Source organism: Leopardus geoffroyi, chromosome D2 (genome assembly GCF_018350155.1).
Source record: "Leopardus geoffroyi isolate Oge1 chromosome D2, O.geoffroyi_Oge1_pat1.0, whole genome shotgun sequence".
In the NCBI taxonomy this organism is placed as follows: domain Eukaryota; kingdom Metazoa; phylum Chordata; class Mammalia; order Carnivora; family Felidae; genus Leopardus; species Leopardus geoffroyi.
The window spans coordinates 74,082,916-74,107,803 of NC_059334.1; the positions used below are offsets into that span (position 1 = coordinate 74,082,916).

The 24,888-nt window shown below is 43.3% G+C and overlaps 1 protein-coding gene across 3 annotated transcripts in view; it reads right to left on the bottom strand.

Moving 5' to 3' along the window:
- Window positions 1–24,888, bottom strand: part of SHTN1 (shootin 1) — a 100,514-nt gene that overhangs the window by 18,436 nt on the left and 57,190 nt on the right. For 2 of the 3 annotated variants that reach the window (XM_045439086.1, XM_045439087.1), the window contains 5 exons: window positions 23,991–24,090; window positions 18,795–18,877; window positions 12,433–12,542; window positions 8,711–8,764; window positions 2,829–2,949 (listed from right to left, as the gene is read on the bottom strand). In XM_045439086.1, coding sequence (XP_045295042.1) covers window positions 2,829–2,949; window positions 8,711–8,764; window positions 12,433–12,542; window positions 18,795–18,877; window positions 23,991–24,090 — 468 coding nt within the window. The remainder of the gene's footprint in view (window positions 1–2,828; window positions 2,950–8,710; window positions 8,765–12,432; window positions 12,543–18,794; window positions 18,878–23,990; window positions 24,091–24,888) is intronic. The other variant, XM_045439088.1, reaches the window with a different exon arrangement.

Below are 24,888 nucleotides of genomic sequence, written 5' to 3' on the forward strand. Positions count from 1 at the left end.
GTGGGTGTCTGTCTTCCTCATTTATTTCCACGATACCATCTGGGCAGACAAGCTTGTGACGTTACTTAATGTCCTGATTCAAGCTGTGACAAGCCTCCAGGTGCATGGGGATGTGCAAGTGAAGACAGAAGAGTGGGAAGATCAAGAAAGATCCCCAAAATAAAAATACGAAGGCGAATTCGAGATTGGCTTCTGAGCCGCTCTGTTCTGCCCTTGGGTAGTTGCTGACTACAACGCTAGACAGCTTTAAACAATCCGTCCTCGTAGGAAAGCAAGATCTGCTTCTGAATACCCCGATGCCTGCTGCTGCTGCTTCTGCAAGTGAAGCCAGCTACAAACGATGGAGCGTGGGTGAGCTGGGCCACAGCTCCTGTTTCTTCTTACATATGGAAAAGAAATAAAGAAAAATACAGAATGTTTAACATTATTATTACGGCATCCTGCTTAAGCTGCCCCATGTTTTCCAAGAGGCACTTGCTGCCCTTTGAAATGTCAGCTTGGCAGGCCACGAGTCTTCAAAGTATCAGTTCGGTCTGATAAAAGAAACTCTAAAGAAAAAGGGGCGTCACTGGTCCCTGAGGGAGAGACCAACTGTCCTGGGGTCTGAGGTCTGCAAAGCTCTGGCCGCCCCTGCCGCTCCCATGATGCTTCCTCTCTCCACTCTGGGACCTCACATTAGCTTTCCCATAAGCCTTTGTGTACAGAAGGAAAGCTTCTCAAAAGATTCACACGTACCTGAAGCCATAAACCTATCAAATTCATCTCTGTAATGTGCTCCCACCATGCAGCACGCAGCAAACAGCTGTGCTAAGTTTAGCTTCCTGTTCCCTCTCTACAATCCCCTCCCGGATTTTCACTTTGTCATTCCACGACCCTTATACAGAGATGTATTTGGTAAATACCTCTTCCAATTGGATGCTAGAAAAACATCGGCACCATTTAAAAAAGAAAAAGGATGAGTTCTTTTCTAGAGGATAGAGTTTGGAGGTTTGTTTCCTCTTCCCACTGGCGCTTTTGTTTTTGCTTTGGCTACTAGGGAGCTCAAAAGAAAATTTCTGCTCATTTACAAGTCTCTCTCCTCGATAGGATTCCTCTCCACTCTGCCAATTACAGAGTTCTTGTTTTTCTATCCAAATACTGATGATTCCATTGACTATATGCCTTATTACAACATTCCTCAAATGATACATTGAATATTTATATATTCATGGAATAAAATAAGTAAAATGAAAGATTCTCACATGCGTATACAATGTGTTCCTACCTTTCTTTGGCCAGTCTTTGAAATATTCAAATTCCCATAGTGACTAAAATGAAAATGTTTGTCTCTCCCATTGAAAACTAACTTTGAAATAGTGCTGCACATTTGACTAAGTTTGTGAGTGAAGTAGGAATGCTCCATGGGAACAAAATACAAAATGTAAATGACTGAAAACAAAAATTGGATCCACAAAGTCCTAAAAAATCATGATGGCTATTTGGAATACTTCAAGGATGAAATGTCAGAAGAAGTGATTGTCAGAAAAATGAATAACGATTCATGGTGGAGGCTGGTAAATGCTTATAAAGCAATTCTAAGAAAAAAAAAATCTCTTACAGCATCCTTTAATTTTCCTGAGAGCGGGTTGTTCTGGGGGTGGGCGTGGGGGGAGCGGGGAGAGAATTCTTGCAGGATATTAACAGCAGAATTTCCAGACCAAACTAAAAACTGAACGGCTGAATTTTTTTTTTTAAGAGGAAAACAGATCTAATCTTTTTATAAGAAAGGTTTGGCTGGTATTTTATGCTGCTTCCAGTTCAAGGAACAAATTTACTAAATTGTTTGAGTAAAATCCCTACGTGGAAACTAGACCTTGATTATCAAAAACCCCAATCCTTCCTATTCTAGCAACTTAAACTTGGTGAACATGACCCAGTGCAGATTTAAACTGTCACAATGGACCAAATAGAGTTGACTGAATGGAGTCTAAAAGGTTCAGCCCATTAGCCACGGTGGCTGGTTAATGCTACTTTGGGGTAGTTTTTCAAAGCCAGCCTCCTGGCCACAAGGGAAAAACCTCATACAGGTTTCTGCTAATTCCCGTGACCAAGCTGATGGAAAAAACCGGAAGACACACACAGTTAGCCTTGAGGTCTCGCACGTGCATACCGTGACGCAAACGCAGCCTGTGAGCTCCAGGCTCGCTCAGATGGTCGTTTCTAGTTGGTGACAGAGCCGAAATGCGTCGTCCACCCGGTTCACGGGCAGAGACAGCAAACAGAATGGATCTGAAGGCTAAAAATGATGCTTGTGCATTTGTAACTGATGCGTCGTGACTACCCTTATTACTGACTATCCTGCGCTGTCTCTGGGCCATGCGAGCTACTCGGCACTCCTCGTGTACTGACTGACGAACTTGATGCTTAGAATAACACGATGGGGTGGCGTTTTTATCACCCTCATTTCACAGATGAGGAAACCGAGGCACAGAGACGTTGAGTAATTTACCGGCCATCCGCTCGCCAACAGCAGAGCGAGGACTCCTTCCCGCTACACTGTTGCCAAAGCCCATCCTGAATGTCTTCATACCGGGGTATCTTGCGTGAAGCAAGCCCGATCTCTAAAATCCTGATTACCTACAAACAGACAATGTACACACACAGCAAAAAGCGAAAACACACCAGTTCTTATGGGATATCCCTAAGTACCTTTGCCCATCCGATACTTCTCACTCACATTAAAAACAAATTTAATAATTATAAAAAGAGCATTTCGTGTTACAAAGAGGCTTAAAGGAGAATGTTTCCGAGAGGAAGGGTAGAGCTGCGGAGAATTCAAACCAGCTTACTACTGCTATCTGCTTCTGCTGTCACCTTTCTGCGACGCAAAATCCTCTCTAACTCAGTCTCACTGTTTTCAGTGGCAAGGGATTTTAAGCTTCTTGAACTAGTGGATTTGTTAAGTGTCCCCTAAAGTGAAAAAACAAAAACAAAAACAAAAACAAAAAGGTTAATGGCTTCATAACAATATACAGAAGAATACAAAAATCAAACCAGCAAAACATTACCAGAAATTGAATGGAATTAGGAAACGGAATGAATTTGTGGTATACACGTATATTCTTTTTCTCGTGTGTGTATCTTCAACGACACACGGTGTTGGATCGTTTAAGAAGATGCTACTGAGGATGCGAGATGTCAGCTTTCACATCAAAAGAACAGGACGAGACGGGCTAACTAGGAAACTCGGCGGGGGGAGGTGCCCGCACATCGATGAGTAAGATCATCGGCGGGTACGTGTTGATCCATCGCGTGGAGAGAGAAGCACACATTGAACTCACCTGAGAAGGTTTTCTTGATACAGCACGAGCTACTGACCCCGAATCCTTGTGGCCCTGAAAAAGTGTGGCTGAGTCTTCAGAATGACCCTGGCTCCACAAGTGGTGGCAATGGTGTCGTGGCCGCCAGAGGAGGCACGTGGTGCTCTCCCGTGGCCTAGAGCCAAAGAAGCACTGCCCTGAGACACCTTGACTTCATTGTGAAAGAGGAGAGGTTATAATGACACAGGGAAGCAAGGAAGGGCCCGGCGTCGCCATCCCACATTCCTAACAGAGGAGGCAGCGGAGATGTCACTCAGGGCCCAGAAGACGCCGAAGGAGACAAGAGATGGCGCGAAGCTGTGTGCCTGCTGAAATTGGTTCTGACTTCCAAGGCAGCAGAGAAAGACCCAGGAGGTGGTTCCCTGCCCCGGCTCCTCTGGGAAGCGTGTTACGGAGGGAGGACTATGGCTTTCTATGTCCCGTTCCCAGTCACGTGTTTGCACAGAGCACTGGGTGACATAATTCACACCTCGTGTGTAAGGATTCAGCACCGCACCCTTACCGGGGGCCCGTTTCCTCTCATAAGAAACGCCCTTCCTTAGCTGGGCCACGTGCTTGGCGGGAAAAAAAAAAAAGCCAGGAGGATCCACAATCTTTGTATCGGAACAGATCAGAACCTCAGGTCTGGCATAGCTCGCCAGGGCCGGTGGCAGTTTTTGCCCACCAAGGCCACCAACGGGGCTGGCCTTTGTCACCTCAGCCTTCATTCTGCTCCTGCCCCCTTCCAACTTCCTGAAGGATTCTAAGAATTCTACTGGCTAAAAACGGTTAACTCATGTTTCTTCTTTGGCCTATAAAACAAAAAAAGTAGCTTGTAAAATTAGGTAGGTACAAATCTCACATGATATAGGTTATTATGTTTTGTTTAGAAAGGTTTCTCCCCTAACTGGGTAAAGGCATTGAAAAGCAGCCTGATGGGGCTGGGGGGGGATTGACTTACAAGATGAGGAGATGTTACTCTTTCGCTATCAGCTGCCCAGCTAAGAGTAATGTGTAAAATACACATGTAAAATAAGGCTTACATTGTAATCAAGCATATGATACCTCCCCCCTCCCCAAGAAGTATCTGCTTTTCCTTTATTGCAAAAATTCACCTATAAATATACTCAAAGGAAAATCATGTTACATGGAACCCTGTAATAGCTTATTTTATAATTAAAAAAATTAGATGATGTGGTTTGTTTATTTCACAGTTAACAATGCAGAACCGCACCTACTCACGGAAGAGTTAAATAGTAAAATAGGATCAATACCGACAAGGTAAAGAAAATAGAACAAAAGGCAACTAAGATAAATTTGAAGAAAAAAAAAACATATTAGAAAAACTATTCCCAAATCAGGCATTTACAAGTTTTAAAAACTTACCAGCTGTACATTTGTAAATAGATTATTTGAAAAATATAGGGCCATTAGTACTAAAATAACTCATGAAACTGTTACATCGTTTGAATGTCAAGAACAGTCTTTAATTTTCCCAGAGGCTGGAGTTAATTCAAGAAAAAGATATGTGTCGGGGCGCCTGGGTGGCTCAGTTGGTTAAGCATCCGACTTCAGCCCAGGTCATGATCTCACAGTCCGTGAGTTCGAGCCCCACATCGGGTTCTGTGCTGACAGCTTGGAGCCTAGAACCTGCTTCAGATTCTGTGTCTCCCTCTCTCTCTGCCCCTCCCCTGCTCATGCTGTCTCTGTCTCAAAAATAAATAAAAACATTTTAAAAAATTTTTAAAAAAAAGAAAAAGAAAAAGATATGTGACTGTGTACATATATGCACACATACACCTTGCAAGGATATCTTTTAAGGAAGAATTTCTCCCTCACAATATTCTCTCTTTTTTATTTGGATAACAGCATTAATCCCCCAAATCCCGTGGTGAGCTACCCTCTCGTCACACCTGATACTGAAAGGTTCTGTTTTCCAAGTTCTAATCTTTGAATCTCAAAACTTTTTTCTCCATCCACTGACTGATGTGACTGACTCAGCTAGTATGGGAGTGAACTTGAAATATGCAGACACTTGGGGAGAAAAGAAAGATGTCTACATGATTCTCAACCGGCATGACCAAGGAGCTCAGCTAATAAAGTACCCAGATTGTCTAAATTATCTATTTATGTTATCATCATAAAGTCTGAGAATCAGAAATTAACTTAGAAACCATATGGTACACAGAATTCCTTCCACTTTACAGAAAAGAGAATTCAAACTCAGTGAGCCTTGGGGTTTGGGCCAGGCCCCACAGTAAGTCAGTGATAGGGCTGGACTTGAACGCAGGTCTTCTGATTCCCAAGCCAGCGTTCAGTCCTAGTCCCCATGTTGGTTAAACGTTCATGACACTGACTTATCTAAGTGTTGGTTGGCAAAATCAACTATCCAATAATTCCTGGGTACCCTGAAAAACTGAAAAGTGCCTGGGAAAAACCTGAAAGAGAATTTCTCAGAAGTTGTTTTTGTTTAGGGGCACCTGGGTGGCTCAGCTGGTTGAGTGTCCGACTCTTGATTTTGGCTCAGGTCATGATCTCACAGTTTGTGAGTGCTAGCCCCACGTCGGGCTCTGAGCTGGCAGTGCGGAGCTTGATTGGGATTCTCTGTCTCCCTCTCTTTCTGCCCCTCCCCTGCTTGCTTTCTCTCTCTCAAAAATCAATAAACATTAAAAAAGTTGTTTTTGTTTGATTTAGAGACAGCTGATCTTGAAAGAGACTTTTAGATCAATCTGTATGGATTTATTCTTCAGACATCGCTGTGTCCACTGAGAGTGACATTCACATGACTGGGGTGACTTGACAGGCTTCCAAAACCTCCAAAAAACCTTGTGTGACTAGGAGAAGTAAACCATAGATTTTTCTTTTTAATCTACAACTTTTAAAAGTTCAGTGTCAACGGGCTTGGAGAAGTAAGTTCAGTCCACACTGAGACTGTAGCACTTGACTTGGGAAGTGTCCACATGCAAACAGAGTGAGATTTTCCAAATCCCAAACCAGACATGTGTTTCCTACTCCTGTGCTTTCAGCAAAAGGCCAAATCTCTTAAGGACATTTAAGGACATCTCTTATGATGTCCCTCCAACTCAGGTCACATCTGATTTCAGCAAAAACACCAGTTTATTCCTGGTTTCTGTTCTACAGAACTGAACATGGCGTTCCTTGGTTTCTTGGTCTCTCGTAACAGGTACTGGCTCTCACTGCAGTGCCAGTGGGCACGCTTTCCGTGCTCTTTCCACGTTTGCTTCTCACGTGCCACAACCGTGAGGCAGGGTCATGTGCGCTGCTGGGTCTGTGCTGCTGGGTACTCTGATAACCCCAATAGCCTACGCACCAGCAAGAAGCACCAATAAAGCCCTACCTGAAGGGGGCTTGCTTTCTCTCTCTCTTACAAGAAGTTGTAAGCTTTCTCGGCCCCAAGTGACAAGGGGTTATAAATCCTCCGACAGAGGGAACCTCCATGGGGGTAACTGGAGAGTTGCCATTTGGCAAAGAAGAGTAAGGGAGAAAAGTGAGTTCCACTTTTTAAAAACAATTAATGCAAAGAAAGAGCATTGCCAGGGGGCGCCTGGGTGGCTCAGTCGGTTAAGCATCCCCAGACTTCAGCTCAGGTCATGATCTCAGGGTCTGTGAGTTTGAGCCCCACATTGGGCTCTGTGCTGATGGCTCAGAGCCTGGAGCCTGCTCCAGATTCTGTGTCTCCCTCTCTCTCTCTCTCTGCCCCTCCCCACTCATACTCTGTCTCTCTCTCTCTCTCAAAAATAAACATTAAAAAAAAGAAAAAAAGAAAGAAAGAACACTGCCAGAATTAACAGCTTGTTAGTGGCACATTAACACCAGATCCAGCAGAGAAATCTAATGATCCATCCAGAGCATGAAGGATGGGGGTAATTTGCAGAAAAGAAAGAGGTTTTGACAATTTTTATAATTGGTAAATTATTTCCCAAAAACCTATTCTGCAAATTTCTCTCCTTGAAGTGGCACAAAATTATAGTGAATATGACTGTATAGTGAACATGATCTTTAAGAGCAAAGCTATAATTCAGTAAACTTGCTACTATCTAGCATTATCAGGAGTGGGATATCTTAGCTCATCAAATATCATCTGCATCTTAGACAGATGTCTGGTGTTTTCAAATAAACCTGATTTTTAAATAGTCAACCTCAGTGTAGTTTACTCTTTCACTGATGGTCGGAACTCTATTCTAGGGCATCTTCAGGAACAGGAATTAGCATTCTAATGCAGAGACAACAAAAGGGCCTAGCGTAGGGAGTTCTCGCTGGATAACAAGATTTTCTCAATAAAGAATCCGTTGGATAATAACCATGCTACTTTTTCAATGGGTTGAACACTTCATTCCGTAGGTGGAACACCACTGTGAGAGAGGCTATACCTCTCTTCAGTACTAACGCCACTCACCTAAAAGTAAAGCAGACTAATTAAGCCATTCTCAGTTAAGTCTGCTGTTTCATGCTTGATGAAAATAATTTTGTTTACCACAATTATGTGGATGTCTCCATGCAATGCGTAATTAGCACAGTAACAACACACACGGGAATATTAGTTCTGTACCCCCGCCCCCACGTTTGTTGACTTACTGTGCATAATAACCGGGATTGAGACTGTAACAGGATCTGAGAATAGAGCCCTTAGTATCTGGTAACATTTTCGGAGTGAGGCGTTCCTCTCTGACAGCAAGTGCCCGACAGGGCAGCGCTCTTGTGTTCTGCGGGCGAAAGCTCATATGCTTTGGAAAGAAGAAAACTGGCTGGAGATGGGCATTAGGCCTGTTCTCCATATGGACAGGAGTTGCTTGTAGAAAATGAAGTTGGTAGCATAAAGAAAGGGACTTTTATTCTATTCTCCAATTTATCACCAGATAATTTTTTAAACTGTGAGGAAAAGCAGACTGCGACCCTGATCATAGCATATGTGGATATTTGGGTAGGAGCTCAGATTTACATTTTGGCACCAAAGGTTCCACATTCAGGCCCTCAAATCAAGCACTATCCATGCAAGAGTCTCTACTGTGTTTCCATTATGACCCAGCATGCCCTGGTCCTTAGATCTGGTCACTTCATCTTGAAGCTGTCAAGCAAGGACTGGAGGGCAAGAACAGGAAATAATGATTCTGGTGCAAGTGCAACCATTCTTCTAGAACAGAAACAGCAGAGTAGTGACACATAACAAACATTAACATGCCCGATGGAGGCGTCCACAGAGCAATCAAGCGAGCTGTCAGAAAGAACTGAGGGTTATGGCAAATGAAAATGAAACGCATCACAACCAATTATTCAGAGAAACAGATTACAAAAATATTCTCCTTTCGTTGTCCCATGAACTAAAAATAATAAAACCAAAGGTCTGTTCTTACCAGTATTCCTTTTAGCTCATTCACTGCACTCTCAGAGCCTTTTGAAGATTCTGGCTACAATTTTAAAAAGAAAGCAAAATTAGTAATTCAGTTTTAAAAGTCTAAACCGAGATTTTTACGGGGCAAAGTGTTGGCAACTTATATGGACTACCGGGGTTTTTTTTTTTGTTTTTTTTTTTAAGTGAGGTCTATGTCTTACGGTTAGGAAAAAAGATTAGACATGTTAGTGTTCCCAAGTGGCAGTTAAACAGACAGTTAGGAGAAACAGTCAAGGCATAAGGACTCGAGCTAGCATCTTCTAAATGCCATTTTGTTACTTCCTGTCGTCACCACACACAGAAAAGATTTCGATTCCAAAGATTCAATTTCAAAGTATTCAGAACTTTTTACACGGAACTGTTCTCCACTCGCGTCGCCGGGCCTCTAACAGCGAGCGACGACCAGGAAGGCAGCAGCACAGAGCAGGAAGCAAGCGACAGGGCAGAAACCTCTCTCAGCTCCGACAGCTCCAGGCAGAGGCCGCGGGGCCTGCTGCGGGGATCTCAGGACGGAGCCAGGGGCAGGGGTCGGCCAAGAACCGGGCTTCACGGGAGAACGTTAGCATCACCGGCTACCGAAGCGGTTAGAAAGCTCAGAGGGCTGCTCTTCTGGCCACACCGTGAACACAGCGATTTGAAATGCAGTTCTGGGTAATGTCTGCCCGCCCTTCACTCCCTCACAGTCTCCGTGGATCCCTCCACTAATTCACCGGAGGGAAAATCTAGCCCGAGGTTTTCAAAGAAAGACCCGTGATCTCCTCCCCTGTCGCACTTCCTTCCACAGGGGATGGAGATGAAGAGAAAGCCTGCGGGGGACTCCCTGGCCTCTGGTTCCTGGAAAAGAGGCAAAGCTAATTTCTCTCGCATCAAGAAATGGGAAGTGATTGGGGCGCCTGGGTGGCGCAGTCGGTTAAGCGTCCGACTTCAGCTCAGGTCATGATCTCGCGGTCCGTGAGTTCGAGCCCCGCGTCGGGCTCTGGGCTGATGGCTCAGAGCCTGGAGCCTGTTTCCGATTCTGTGTCTCCCTCTCTCTCTGCCCCTCCCCCGTTCATGCTCTGTCTCTCTCTGTCTCAAAAATAAATAAACGTTAAAAAAAAAAAAATTAAAAAAAAAAAAAAAAGAAATGGGAAGTGATTAACAGCGACCTATAACCCTTTCCTCTCAAAAGTTATTGAAAGAATAAGATCCTGTTCCAATTTTTTAAAAGTGGACAGTGAGAGGGAAAGAGGGAATGGGGAGGGAGAGGTAGAAAGGGGAGGGGGGGGGAGGGAGGGAGAGAGAGGTTTGCTGCTCATGTACAGATCAGACCAAGACATTCAACTTTCGCAGCCTGCGCTTTCTGGGAAATACGCATGCCACCAGCGCCAGTCCTAAGTGCCAGTCAAAAGCTCTAAGACACTAATTATAACCACAACGGTATCAACAACAAACGTCAAGGAATTTAGAAAAGGTGCAGTTAAATTAGTATTCTTAAGGCAGGCTTGACGTGTGCAGGTAAACTGTTCGGGCGATTACGGCTGAACAAGCACCCGGGGCTATGTGCCACTCGGGCGCCCTGGGCGAAGGGCAGGAGCCTGGACGAGCCTGGCCGGCAAGCACTCTCATAGCTCGTGACCTTGCAGGAAAGCACCGAGGCCCTGGGGGTGGGGGTGGGGGTGGGGGTGTCTGGAGGCGCATGCAGTGGCTTGTTTCCAGGGTTACTGACCAGGTCATTCAGCACTACGTCTACGTGATTTAAGCATTACCGGCGGAAAACCCAGTCGTCCACTGATCCTTGAGCAGTTGTTCTCCAGTTTGAACTGACATTAACTAATGTGTAACTGTTGGAAGAGGCAGGGCAGGAAAGAAGAAGGACAAAGTGATACTCTGAGAATGAAGGGACATCTGCAACAGCGACGGCTTAGGATTTAACACGTTCTCGACGTTTTTCTCTCTAAACTAATTTTGTTTCTTTAGGATGCCGTGTTTTCCTCTAGCCCGTTTGGTTTAGCTTATTCTTTTCAAGACAGTTGTGACTTGAAAGTCTTAAATAGGACTTCGTTTCAAAGATTCCACTTAGAGCCCCCATTTTCAAGTGGTTCCACGCTTGGGTCCGTGTGAGCCCGACAACAGTCCCGTGGGTCGGAGAGGGCCGGGGCTCCGCCCCTTCCGGGGAGAGTTGGGCCTGGGAAGCAGGGGAGCGGGCCCGGCCCCACCTCCAGCAACAGGACGCTCCACACACCAGACACCAGCGCTCAACACTCGTGCCAGACTGTCTACACCCTATCCCTTACCTGGAGAACTGCTCCCAGAGCACGGCACAGACCAGCACTCCACGCGGCTGGCCAAAGCTTCCATTTCACTGGACGGGAATCTACTCTCCCAGTGGGGTATTTTGCCCTCTTTCCATCCCCCTTTCTGTGGACAGCCCGGGGCACGACAACTCCCGCCTTGCCTGGCTACCTCGCCTGCCTGTGACCAAGTGGCAACTACTAAGGCCAGCAGAATTTGCACCCAACAGTCGTGCTCCTTGGGGACACTGAAGCAGGTGAACAGGGGCATCCGTGAGAGTCAGAAAGAGCCTTAAAGTTTGGTTTAAAAGAAGAAGAAAGAGGACCAACCTGATGATGCTTTTTTACAGGAAGGAAACGAAAAAACATTTCTCAAGACAAACACCAAAAACTCTGTTCTTAGGTCTGTTTAAATGGGACACACCTACAAAGAGACAGAGGCACTGAACTAGATTCTAGGTGCTTCCATAGACCTTGGCGCTCACTGTGGTCTAGTTTGGAAGACAGCTGGTGATAGATACACAAAAAATTTTTTCCTCAAACTGTCCTGGAACAGGTTTGTAAAATTAGTAAAAACAATCCTATGAACCTCACCGTTTTTCAGAAGTCGGCTTAGGTCTGTTCTGGCATCATCATGTGATGCCACCTGCCCACCCAGCCCTCCTCTACTTCACACTCAAACAGAAGCCTCAGGAAGGCAAGGATTTTTGTCTCCTTTGTTTACTGCTTTATCTCCAGTGCCTGAACAGTACCTGGCACAGAGCAGATACTCAATAAATACTTGTTGAATTACACAAAAGAACCAGGAATTAAAGAAAAGAAAGGGTGTAATAATTATTTGTTTGGCATAACCATTCAGATCAAGCAGAGGAGGGCACCCTGCTTAAGTAATCTCTACAACCAGTGTGGAGCTCGAACTCACAACCCTGAGATCAACAGTCACTTGCTCTACTGACTGAGCCAGCCAGGTGCCCCCACTTTCTCTCTACAGGGATTTAGGTCAACCGTGGCTCAGAGTTCTCCTGAAATGTGTTTGTAGAAAAGTAAAGGCGGGGCGCCTGGGTGGCGCAGTCGGTTAAGCGTCCGACTTCAGCCAGGTCACGATCTCGCGGTCCGTGAGTTCGAGTCCCGCGTCAGGCTCTGGGCTGATGGCTCAGAGCCTGGAGCCTGTTTCCGATTCTGTGTCTCCCTCTCTCTCTGCCCCTCCCCCGTTCATGCTCTGTCTCTCTCTGTCCGAAAAATAAATAAACATTGAAAAAAAAAAAAAAAAGAAAAGAAAAGTAAAGGCTTTTACGACACACCAGTCTCATCCTAAGATTTCACAGTCAGTCCTGATGCAGCTTTCATCAAACCTGGAACTTGTACACTTGCGAAAGGAAACATCACGGGAGGGGAAGAATTAGTCATTCCGTACCTTTGCCTTCGGTCTAGCTGTCTGATTCACTGGCCTAAGATGAACTCCCTTTTTAATTCTATCCATCATCTCTTCGACGGCTTGCCTCTTCAGATCCGTGACTTCTTCGGCTGTCAAAGAACACACATGTAAATCATCTTCTGTTACAGGAAAACAGCTACTTGCTATTTTTGGTGACTTAGGAAACCTGCACGTTGTAATTAACCACAGTGTTTTTTCAGACCGAATCACAAAACATCGCGTAACAATTTACAGAGGTTAGCAGCTACCAGGTAGCCACACTTTTTTTTTATTAAAAAAAAAATCCTATAATAAAAGATCTGTTTTTTAAAAATACAGTTCTAAAATCTGAGGTCTAATTTGTAGCCTGGAAGTCAATATTGGCTCATCTCTGTTAAATAAGTGAACAGAATTTGGTTCCATTTGTCAGCATAATGATAGACTTACATTTCTCCAGCTTTGTACCCCAAATAATCATTCATGTTTGCCTCCGTGATGTTTTTAGAACTTATAACATCCTATGTCAAAGGAATCAGCCCAAAGAAGGAATAACTATCAAAAACCCCATTTGAAAATAAAAGATAAAAGAGATCTGTTAACTTGCCACAGTCAGAAGATGAATAGCAAATAGGTGAAATCTATTTTTAAATTGCCATCTTTTATTTAGGAATCACAACGGAAGGAAACATTCACACAACCCTTTTTCAAGTCTTTTAAAACTGTCAATGTTAAAAGAAAACACACACCCAGAAATGATTGCAATTAAGTAATTAAATTTGATTTAAAAATTTTCAACTGTCTATTGTCTAACCTTTGCATGATTTTGCTACAAAAACAATGAAGCTGCTGAACTACGCATCAATTAGATGAATATAGCTGAGGTGGGCTTAACGCTATTGATTAGAATAATGAAATCTGTCTCTTGCACAACAGCTTGACCAAAGAAGGCACTGAATCACGTTTGGAACATTTATCACCATTAATGCCATTCTAGATCTTGTGTTTACACCCGCCTCATTCACGGCAACCGATATATTTAAGTTTAAATACCTCATAGAGACCTTCCACTTGGGCTCTCTGGAACACTCCACAGTGTGGGGCATATGGTAGGCACTCAGCAGGTATCTACCTGCTGAATGACTTATTCAAGTTTTGGCTTTACATGGCTATTAATATTTTTGCTATTTGAGCAGGAATAACCAAATCCCAAAGGACAACTTGTAAATGGAGGCCATCATAACAATGACCCCAAGCCAATGGACAGGAGTGTTGGGCTTTGCACTAATGAGGCCTACGTTGTGGCTTCTTTTTCTGCCACGTGGCCTTCACGCTAACACAGAGTAGCTATTCCTCGTACGTCGTGCCTAGGGGAGCAACTAGAGGAATCCAGAAGGTTCTACCATCCTCACCTCAGCAGCACCTCAGTGACAGGATCACTGCTCTATTCATCAAACAACCTAGGTCTTCTGGTACAGTCCTGACTTCAGATAGGGTCCTGTCATCTCCACAGGCCACTGAAATACTGGGAATGAAAAGTTCTCAGTACCCAAATAGCATTTTTCAGATCCAGATGGCAAGGAAGCACCCTTCACCAGGCAACATGGGAAACATGGCAACAAAGTCAATAAATGAAAGAAGGCAAGACTGTGGCTTGATCAACTGTATGCCTTTAAGTAGCATTTTCTCGGGCAGCTTCTGCTGACGGCTCCCCAATCAACAAGGGGACAGATAAGAATATTACTCGGGATAGAGATTTACTCCTTTGTTCATTCATTCACTCACTCACTCACTCACTCATTCGGTATCTGAATACCCATTATGCACCATGCGGTGCTTTGGCTGACCCTATTCAAAGTCAGGGGAGACACAAACCCAGGTCTGCCATTCGAGCACCTGGGATGGGTATGGAAGTTATTCCCTGGAATTTTTTTTTTAATCCTAAAAAAAACCATTCGATTTTCAGAAAGCCTGCCATTTGGAGTGAGCCTTAAGAAGAGCTGCATGGCAACAGGAACACTGCCGACAAACAGATTAGCACTCTGTAAGGAATGACTGAAACCCAATTAAATGCACCATACAAAAACTAATTAAGGCAGACAGATGGAGAATTATGGTCAACACCATTCAAATCTGCTGCAGCATCTAACATAACAGGAATTTAAAGTAGTTTCTTATTTTTGCTTGCCAGAATCATAGTGATAATTCAGAGAAGTACCACTATCTGTATTGTGTACAGATTATAAACCGGGCTTTAATTTCTTAGTCTTTTTCAAAGGTAAAGGCTTAATTGGTCTTAAGAAAAAGAAATCACTCTTATCAGATCCCCTACTCGGGCACAATACAAGGGCAACGCTAGGTTAGCTACACAAGCTTTCTCTCTCACCGACCCTGTTTTTGAACTAGCAAAAAGCAATCTATACGAACTTCTCAACTATTAAGCAGTTCTAATAAATCTGCAAGAATCACCTACAGAGAGCTCATGGCATGTTTTGTAATTCTTTCTGCGATCCCGCAGTTGGTAATTGTCTCACAAAAGCATGTAATCAGAAGGACAATAGAAATATGCAGGATGCTGGAGATTAAAGAAAAGGGACCAATGAAGACAACAGGTCTAATGTCACCGAACTGCCACAGGAAAATCAAATCAAATGTTCTTTGAGTTAGTGCTTCAAGGTCAGTCTTGGATCAGAAAGCTACATGTAATTAATTGAGGCTTAAAGTTTAAGACCCACTTGAAAAATAAGTTCATTCCTCAAAGAAAAGACCCACAGACAAAACCATCACCTTGTTGCTCAATAAAACCTTTTGTTATTACCTACAAGAAAGGAAAATGATTTTTTTTTTAAATTCCACAGGATTACTTTTCTCTTTCACTAACATTTTCTAAAAGGCATTTAAAAAGAATCTTATGCCACCACGATGGACAAAATTTCTAAACAACGCATCATGGTTGAATGAGTTTGAATGTGACGTAAGGTCATAACGTTAAGGATATTCCCTTAACTACAGTGATTACAAGAGCCTCCCGAATGAGGACTACTACCCCTCAAAGGGTAGCTGGAACCTTGTCCTTTTTTTTTGTTTGTTTTTTTAAGCTAACATTTTGAGTACTTTCTATATGCTCGGTACTACTCTAAACACTTTACATGTTAGGAGACTCGTTAATTCTCACAAGCACCCTATGAAATAGGAACTACGATTTTCTCCATTCAGCAGGTTGGCAAACTGAGGTAAGACAATACCAACATATTAATGACCTAAATATATGACAAAACAGCAAGCATACCTCTGAAATCTCAGAACTTGTTCAATAAATGCATTCTTATCAAAATTAGAGTTATTAACTTCAAAGTTTGTTATTTCTTATATTTGACCTAAAAACTACTTCTAGAATATTCCACAGACCTTCCCCTACAATCTTTTTTTTTTTTTTTAACGTTTATTTTTGAGACAGAGAGAGACAGAGCATGAATGGGGGAGGGTCAGAGAGAGGGAGACACAGAATCTGAAACAGGCTCCAGGCTCTGAGCTGTCAGCACAGAGTCCGACGCGGGGCTCGAACTCACGGAACGCGAGATCGTGACCTGAGCCGAAGTCAGCCGCTTAACCGACTGAGCCACCCAGGCGCCCCTACAATCAAGCTTTTTAAGAGCCATTGGTAATAACAGTTTCTTCATTCATCAGCTCTGAGAAGCATATCAAGTGGCTAGTGAAAGCCACCATAAGATGCTAACAAAAGATAATACTGTTAGTAAGACTGGTCTCTACTTATAAATGCAAACTCCAAGGTGTTACAGACGACCCCGATGTCTGATGCTCTGTACCTACTCATTATGCATTTAATCACTGTTGATTTATTCATTTAACAACTAGCTTTTAGTTTGAATTACTAACAAGTCACTATAAATAAATACCTTGCCAGACAGAGAGAAGCTCCAACCACGTATGGCTGTGGTCCATATCACTTAAGGCAGTATAGTTTTAGGGTGGCTTCAGTTTAAAATCTCATGAGCGACTTCTGGATCAGGAACGTGATATCCCAGGTAATAATCCAATAACTCAAGAATGAGGGAGAGACTACTGCCCCATTTCCTGAATTGTAAATGAAGTATCACTTTCATTTCAAGGAAAACTGTATGGTTTCTGAGACTGGGGGTTAAGAAGCTCAGAACTTTTTTTTGTTTTGTTTTGTTTTAACTTTAAGGGTGCTGTGGGGTTTGACAAGCTAATAATGTAATTTACTTAGACGGGGAAATCATTTTATGCTGACTGCCCTGCCAACCCTCTAAGACTTACCAACTGTCCCAAAACAAGATTGAAACACAGCTTTCATTTGTAATGGTGCTGCGAGGTTCCGGCTAGGAAAGATAGGGTCGGGTCTAAACCTGGATTCATTGAAGATGCATATAAGCTGTGGGAGACCTGCAGACAGGAGTAAGCCCTCAAAGAGCTTGCAATCTCTTCAGGAGGAGAGATGTGGAAATAACGCAAACACCACAGCGGAGGCTGGGGGATGGGACATCACAAAATTCGAAGCAAAAAGTTATAGCAACACAGAGCAATGAGCCAACACTCATAAATAAGGGTGGCTCAGTCGGTTAAGCGTCCGCTTCAGCTCAGGTTACAATCTCACAATTCAGGGATTTGAGCCCCACATAGGGCTCTGTGCTGACAGCTCAGAGCCTAGAGCCTGCTTCAGATTCTGTGTCTCCCTCTCTCTCTGCCCCTCCTGCACTCACGCTCTGTCTCTCTCTGTCTCTCTCTCTCAGAACTAAATAAACATTAAAAAAAAAAATAAGTGGGAGTGGAGGAAGAGCCTGGAACCTGCACAGGAGAGGCAGAATTAGAACCCCTTGCCAGAGAAAGCGCTGAGTAGACTAAAGGCAGCAGGCAATGCTGGAATGAGGAAAGACAGAGCAAGCACATAGGGGGCCTCGAGGTAATGGTCCAGTCATAAGGAGGAGCAGATGTAGACAAATGAGGCTGAGGTAACAGCAGAGAACCATCGATAAGCAGCCTACAGGGTCTGGACTCTATTCTGATGCAGTGAGAAGCGTAGCACTGTCACAGAACGTGGGACAACGGATCTGAGAATGTCACCCTGCCAGTGGCAGGAAAGCGGCTGGCCTGGATCAATGAACCTGGGGGGTAGGAAAAGGGGGCCAAGAAGTCTGTACCAGCCTGGGCTCGAACCGGGCAAATCCACCACGCTTTGCAACCAACAGCTGCCGAGCAAACGTGCTGAGCTTCGTGTGGGTTCTACTGGTCTCCGTTGCTCTCCGTGTGGCTGCGCACCCCTGCCCGCAGCCCTGTGAGCCGATGACTCTACTCCTGGCCGCCCAGTGCCTCTGCTCGATGGGCAAGCCCTTCTTCCTCCACTCCCGTCCCTTCATGTGATCTTCCACTTCTCCCTCTCCAGTGAGCCAGAGTCCTGGGAATCGCACCTCCCAGAGTCGCTCCTGGATTTGCCACTTCTCTGTGTCTCTACTGCAACCACCCTCCCCTTATCTGAGCCAGCCAGCATCTGAATGACGGACAGCCTCTCCTCATCCCCTCATTCCTCTGCGGTCTGCTCTCTGTCCTCTTGCTGCCGACAGCAGGATGTCTTTAACAAGACCCATCTCATCATGTCACACCCCTACTTAAAACTCCTACTGCCCTTAGGATACATTTTGAAACCTTGACCACAGCCTCCATAATCTGGCTCACAGCTCCTCTCTCGCACCCCATGTTCCAGAAATACCAACCTTTGTTCAGTTTCCTGATAGGCCAAGCTCCCTCCCCTCTTTGGACTTTGAATCTGTTGTCCCTCTACGTGAACTTTTATTCCAAATACCCTCACCCTGACTTCCTAAATCCAAACTGCCCAGCATAGGCATCGCTTCCTGAAACCGGCAGCCCGCCTCCATCCTTTCTTAGAAACCTCTGCTCTTCCTCCAAGTGATCACCCTTGTTTACTTCCTGTCTCCCCCACTCAATGTAACTTCTACGTCTTCTGTCTCCAGTACACAGCACGGCACCAGTAGACAGCAGGTGCCTGATCAAGGTTCAGCTCACTTGCTATCAACTCTAAAAACCCCTCCCCAAGCCCCTCACCCGGAATCACTCCCTCCCTTTCCTTAACACATCAGCCTGTAAACTGCCCCATCCTGTAAAGACACATCCCAGAAGAATTAACATTACAGGGACGTGATCTAGACAATGAGCTGCTTAAAGGCAGCGACATCTTGTTCCTTCTTATCAGCTGTTAAGTTCACATTTCTCCCCAAACTGCTCACGGTCAAAGAACTCAAAAAGGACGTTATGTTGCTGAAAAACTGGGCTAAAACCACTGAAAGCAAACCAAACGGGGTGAGAATTACTTGTTTCTGGTTGAGCTGCTTTTTCTTTCTTAGCACTACTGCCGCTGGGATGGGATCGCTTCCGGATCATGGACATGAGGGATCTTTGGGAGAAAGAAGAAGAATAACAGGAAGTTACTGGGTGCTTGATGATCCAAAAAATAAAATGTACTGATTCAAAATAATCAGTAAAAATCCAATTCTTCTCAAGGTATGTAAATGCCAGAATTTAGGAGTCTATTTACCACTTTTAGTAAGTTATTAAACTTTTCATCACTTTAGGGAAGAGAAAGATGTCTCATCCCTTTCTGCATGAAACCATCTAATTATTCAAAGCAAATTAATGACTCAAAGAAGGGGGGCACTATAATTACCAATATGATGCAAAGTAAAACAAACACAGAAAACAGTGTCAATATCCATACCCCAAGTTCAGAAACAGCCATCTATGTAATACATTTGAGGGAAAGGGAAGGCTGAAAGAATTAGGGGATGCTCTCAGTAAATATCTATTTGTGAAATATGGGCATAAAAACCTCAGAATCTGAATGACACAGACCAGATACTTAAGGGATAAAATACATTTCGACCACAGTCTCTCTGGCCCATGTTTTTAACATCTGTACAAAATCCAAATCATGACAAATTTGACCACATTAAAATTTTAAGATCTCCATGTAATAAAAGACACCATAAAGAATAAAAAAGAAACTCTACAGATCAATGAGAAAAAGCAGGCAATCCTACAGAAAAAATCGACAGAAGCCTTGAAACTCCATAAATGAAGATGTCCTAACTTCCCAAACACATACAGAAAAAGTGCTTGACTTCATTAGTGACTAGGAAAACACAAATGAAACCCACACCGATTTAGTTACACTGTCATCAAATGGGCAAGAAACGCTAAGTCTGATAATATCAAGCATTGGTAGGTTTGTGGAATAACAGGAATTCTCAAACTGAAGACAGTGTAGTAACTGACAATACCACTTCGGAAAACTGGCATCATCCTGTGGAGCTGAAGATACACACATCCTAGGAGCCAGCGATTCCACTTCCGTGGATCTTACAGAAATGCAAGCCCTTGTACACCAGGATGCACGTACGAGAACGTTCGTGTAGAATTTCCATAATTTCCTTGAACTGGTAATAACGCAAATGTCTATAAGCACCATAATGGATAAGCACACGGAGACATTCATAAAATGGATTATGTATCCATGAATATGGATGAAGTTCAGCTACACAAGATAACACGGATGAATCTTGCAAAATAACGTTGAGTAAAAAGAACGAGACTCAAATGCAGACAGAAAAATTCTAATCATATAGTCAGGAAAAAAACCATATGTATATTTATAGGAGTTTAGGGATATATATGTAGGCAAGAAATTTTTTTTCTTTCAAAAAGGGATAATAAGACTCTAGGCCAGTATTTTTCTATTTCTTGATTTGGATGGTGAACACATGGGTATTCACTTTATATCACTTTTAAACTGTACCTAAGTTGGTGCACACTTCCATATATGTTATCATTCCCCCTCAAAATAGTTTACCAAAAAAACCAAATGGACCGAGAATTCTTGAATTCCTTCAACTACATTATCAATGTCCTCTGTGTGATAAACTCGATTGGACACAATAGTCCTGAGGAGGCCAAGCTGGGAAGGCACAGTGTTGCCTCTAGGAAAAGGGATGCCTGGGCACACACAGCAATACTTGGCTGAGGACAGAACAACTCGGTGTTTCCTAATGATCGTAATTTTTCAGATGTTTCTATTTCTTACTTCTGCCTTTAGATTTATTATTAATCCTCAAACTGCCTTTTATGAAAACTCCCAAACACACTGAACAGTCTCTCGCAAAGCACAGTGAAAAGAAAGCACTACGTTCTGCTTTACCCTGTGAGGCTTTCAGAACTTACCAACTGGAAAAAATCAGTCAGTGGACTTTTGACTTCATTTAGTTTGTCTTCTTTGGACTCACGGTGGCCCCAAATGGAATTAAATTATTTTCACAAGGAGTTAGAAATCCTTATTTACACAGAACTTTAAAACAAGCATATTTTATTCCAAAAGTTGGGAGAAACGAAATAATGCAAACTTTTTTTGCTCATTTTTCCCATTTTGTGACTGAGGGCAAGGGATATTCGACGTCTAAGGGTTAACATTCCACGGCAGAGGGGGGCCTGGAGAGGGTTGTCCCCGGGTGGGGGCCTCCCCTTACTCTCTCACAACACTCTGTAATGAACCCATTTCTGGTTCCGAAATTTTCAGTGTTGAATTATCGTACGTAAAGATTACAAAGCAGGAAGTTATTTGTACTGTTCGAAATATCTGTGTATATTTACATAAATGAAGTAAAGCACCTAAGTAGATGAGAGAAAGCATTAACTTTAACTATTCTGAATTGAAGTATAGTTGGGAGACTTATATGGTACCCAGAGAAGCATCATCCGTAATATTAAAAAAGAGCCCTCTGTCAAGACGGGGCTTAGGTTACAGATAAAGTAGGTCTCCCAGGCCAGATGAGAACACCAGGACAAGGCATTTGGGACCAATAATCCAAACCTCTGGCTAAAACTGCCCCATTTCACAGCCAGTTCAACTGAATGGATAAAAGCTTCAAGCAAGAGCTCCCAAACACTGAATGGTTCAGTGGAAGGCATCGACCTTGAAATTCTTTAATAAGTGTTTCTCATGCCCACTGTGATAGTTAATTTTGAGTCAGTCTGATTGGGTCATGAGGTATTCAGATATGGGGTCAAACATTATTCTGGGTGTTTCTGTGAGGGTTTTTGGATAAGACTAACATTTAGATTGGAAGCCTGAGTAAAGCAAACTGCTGTCAGTAATGTGGGTGGGCATCAGTTGAAGGCCTCAATAGAACAAAAGGGTGACCACTGCCCAAGTAAGACAGAATTCCTTCTGCCCTCTGGCCTTGAAATTAGGATGTCTGCTTTTTCCTGCTTCCAGACTCAGACTGAAACACTGCCTCTTCCTAGGTCTGGAGGCTGACTGACCTTCAGACTGAAACCACAGCCTAGGCTCTCCTCGTTGGCTCTCTTTCCAACCCACCCCGGGACTTGTCATAGTCCATAATCATGTGAACCAATTCCTTGGAATAAATCTTTTATGTGAATATATATGATGTATACACATACATGTACATAGGTATATACACACACCCCTACGGGTTCTGTTTCTCTGGAGAATGCCGACTAATATACCAATACACCCAACTCTTCCCCGTGAGCCATGCCTGCCCAGGACCTCTCCTGCGTTCACTACTGCCTATAAAACATGACCAACGTATGCCTTCTTCCTCACTTTCCTCTCTCCCACCTGTCCCCTGGGTCAAAGGAGCAGGCCCTAGTCTTTTTTTTTTTTTTTTTTTTTTTTCTGCTTTCATTTATATCCGTGATCTATGTCGGGGTAAAAGAAATGGCTGAGGAACAAAGTTAGAAAACCTTGATTTGTGGATTCAAAGTCCAATGAAACTCAATACACATGCAAATATATTTCTTTGACAAGAAAGTACTCCTTACCAAAAAAAAATTTCTTTCTACTGAGAAATTACATCTTACACTACTTAAATTCATCTTATAATAAAAATCATTCATGTTATTCAATGAAAATTTTCTTTAAAGGGCCTTATAAAAAAGAGCTCACGCTTTAGACATACATAGTCTGAGTCCTACATTCGTTTCTCAGTATAACTATAAAGTGCTCTTTGGGAAAATATTCTATTTAGGTTACACTTTACTTTTAATTCCAAGGGCTTCAAGATTTGTTAGACTAAAAATTAAAGGCCAACGGCAAGACTATAATCACTTTCTTCACAGTTCTCCCTCCTCGTAGACAGAAGTGACCTTTCTTATCGGCTCAAAATTCTACACCTTAGAGAAAGATCAAAGTGATGAATTTCCTATTTTAAATGTCAAATTCAGAATATCTCCAACAGATTTAGCTACCCAGGACAGAAAAGAATTTAAAATACCTGAAATTCTTTCAATTGACTCTCGGACCGATCACATGTAAAAATTATTTTGCCTTGACTACTTCAATGGCTTAAAGTAGATTATGTCATCCCCTACTCAGTAAGGAAAACTAATGAGAATCTTTTTAAAAGGCAAAGTCCCATTTTCATAGTCATGTGGGAGGAAAATGCTACACTTTCTATTCAGACGGAGTAGCAAAGGTGCAAAGCGTGAATAAATGGCCTCTCCGGGTGAAAGGATTAAACAAAACACATGAGTTAATGAAAGGTAAAAAAAAAAAACAAAAACAAAAAACAAAAAAAAAAAAAACCGCTAGCAAAATTTTAAATTCCATTTGTTCCAGAATAAATTATACAGATGCAGCTAGCATCATGACATGAGGAGGTAAGCTGTCACCAGGGCAAACAGGTTGTCTGACGTAATGCGGGGCGTCAGAATGAAGCACCAGCCATAAAGGAGGCAATATTTGACTCTAGGGTCTATTGTGCTTAATTCAGGCTCTCGGGACCATCAAGTCAGCTCAGGCTTCAGAAAACGTGAATTCTTGTCGGCACAGATGATTCTCTATCACAAGAACATAAACGTAATTTCTTCTTCTTATGGAATGTTCTTCTCTCGGCATTATTAAAGGTTTAAATGTGAGGTTAGGGATAAAACATAATGAGCACTTTTAGCTTAATTACTAGTCTGTGACAATTACTACTGATAAATTTTTGTTTCATTTAGTACTTTGATTTTTAAAGTAAATGAATAAACCGGAGCTTTTCAAATTCAGATCAGGATGCGAAAAGGGAAAAACACCCGAGAAAGGCTCAAAATTTCTTGGTCTTCCACTTAACAGAAATCGCAGCATCGTGGAGTGAAATTTTACAACTGAAGCGTCCGACTTTTTACACAAATGTCTTGGCTCCTGGGTTTGGGACATCCACGTGGAATCGGAACATCCCGGGCAGGAGAACAGGGTAGGCCACAGGAATGTCTCTGCCCTTTCTATATAGATTACAAGACGGGAGTGATACATCGGCCTTTGCAAAAATCTGCTGAGAGAAGTACCAGCTGATAAGTTTCAGCGTTTCTGAGTTTTTACTACCCACTCCTCCAATGAGGCAAAGACAGCAGTTTGCTTGTTTGTGAAGAAGGGCTACTGCTCACATCAACTTCAGGTTCTCAGACAAGGCAGGGCATTGATGCCAAGAGGTCCTCCCGCAGGCGCTTACCGGATGGGGTTGGGAGGAGGAGGGGGAAGCGGCGGTGGAGGCGGCGGCGGCGGAGGTACCGAATTCTCGGACTGGTTCACCCGCTTCTGGAGCTCGTCAACTGCACAGAGAGCAAGCGTTCAGAAAAGAGCCGAAACGGGCAACTTAACACAACACCTTTTCCCCACAGAGATGAAAACACACAGCCTCTCTCAAAATCAAGTTCCTTCTATTCGGGCAAAGTTAGAAATGTCAGTGGGAAACTGCAGAACGTCTTAACATGTTTATGCTCCAGGCTGCCCCCGCTAATGCAAGAGAGGCCTTACACAGGTTACAAGAAAACACGACTGTCTTGTGCCTACAGATACAACTATGGGAAAGAAAAATAAACTCAGGACAATGCTGGATGGGCGGGGAGTAAGGACTGAGTAGGCTGAAGAAATATTTGTTAAAACGGAATGCCACTCAAACACTAAGAAATTGTTAATACTGGACTTTTAAAATGTATAGACCGGGCATTAATTTTAAAGATGGCATTCAGTATGAATTTGAATAGCACGCTTTCCCCCACCACTTAATTTCCTTCAAAAATTGCAAATCCTCGAGTTCTTGATTTTAGCCAGATTCAGACTCTCAAAGGTCTGTTAACTTCAGAAACTGTTTGCAAAAAGCGAAGGAGCATTCTGGAAATACAATTTATCCATTCGACGCATTCACGTCATGAACGAAACAGGTATTTAAGCACCAACAGTGTGAAAGGGTCCATGCTTGGTGCTGTGCAAAGACACAGATTCTGAGTTCAAGAAGCTCGAGTTCAATGTGTACCACAGATGCGAATACCTCTAACATGGGCTCTGATAGGCTCTAGGTACTGAATACTGTTTGGACTCAGGAATGGCTCTCTCTGTCCCCAGCCAGT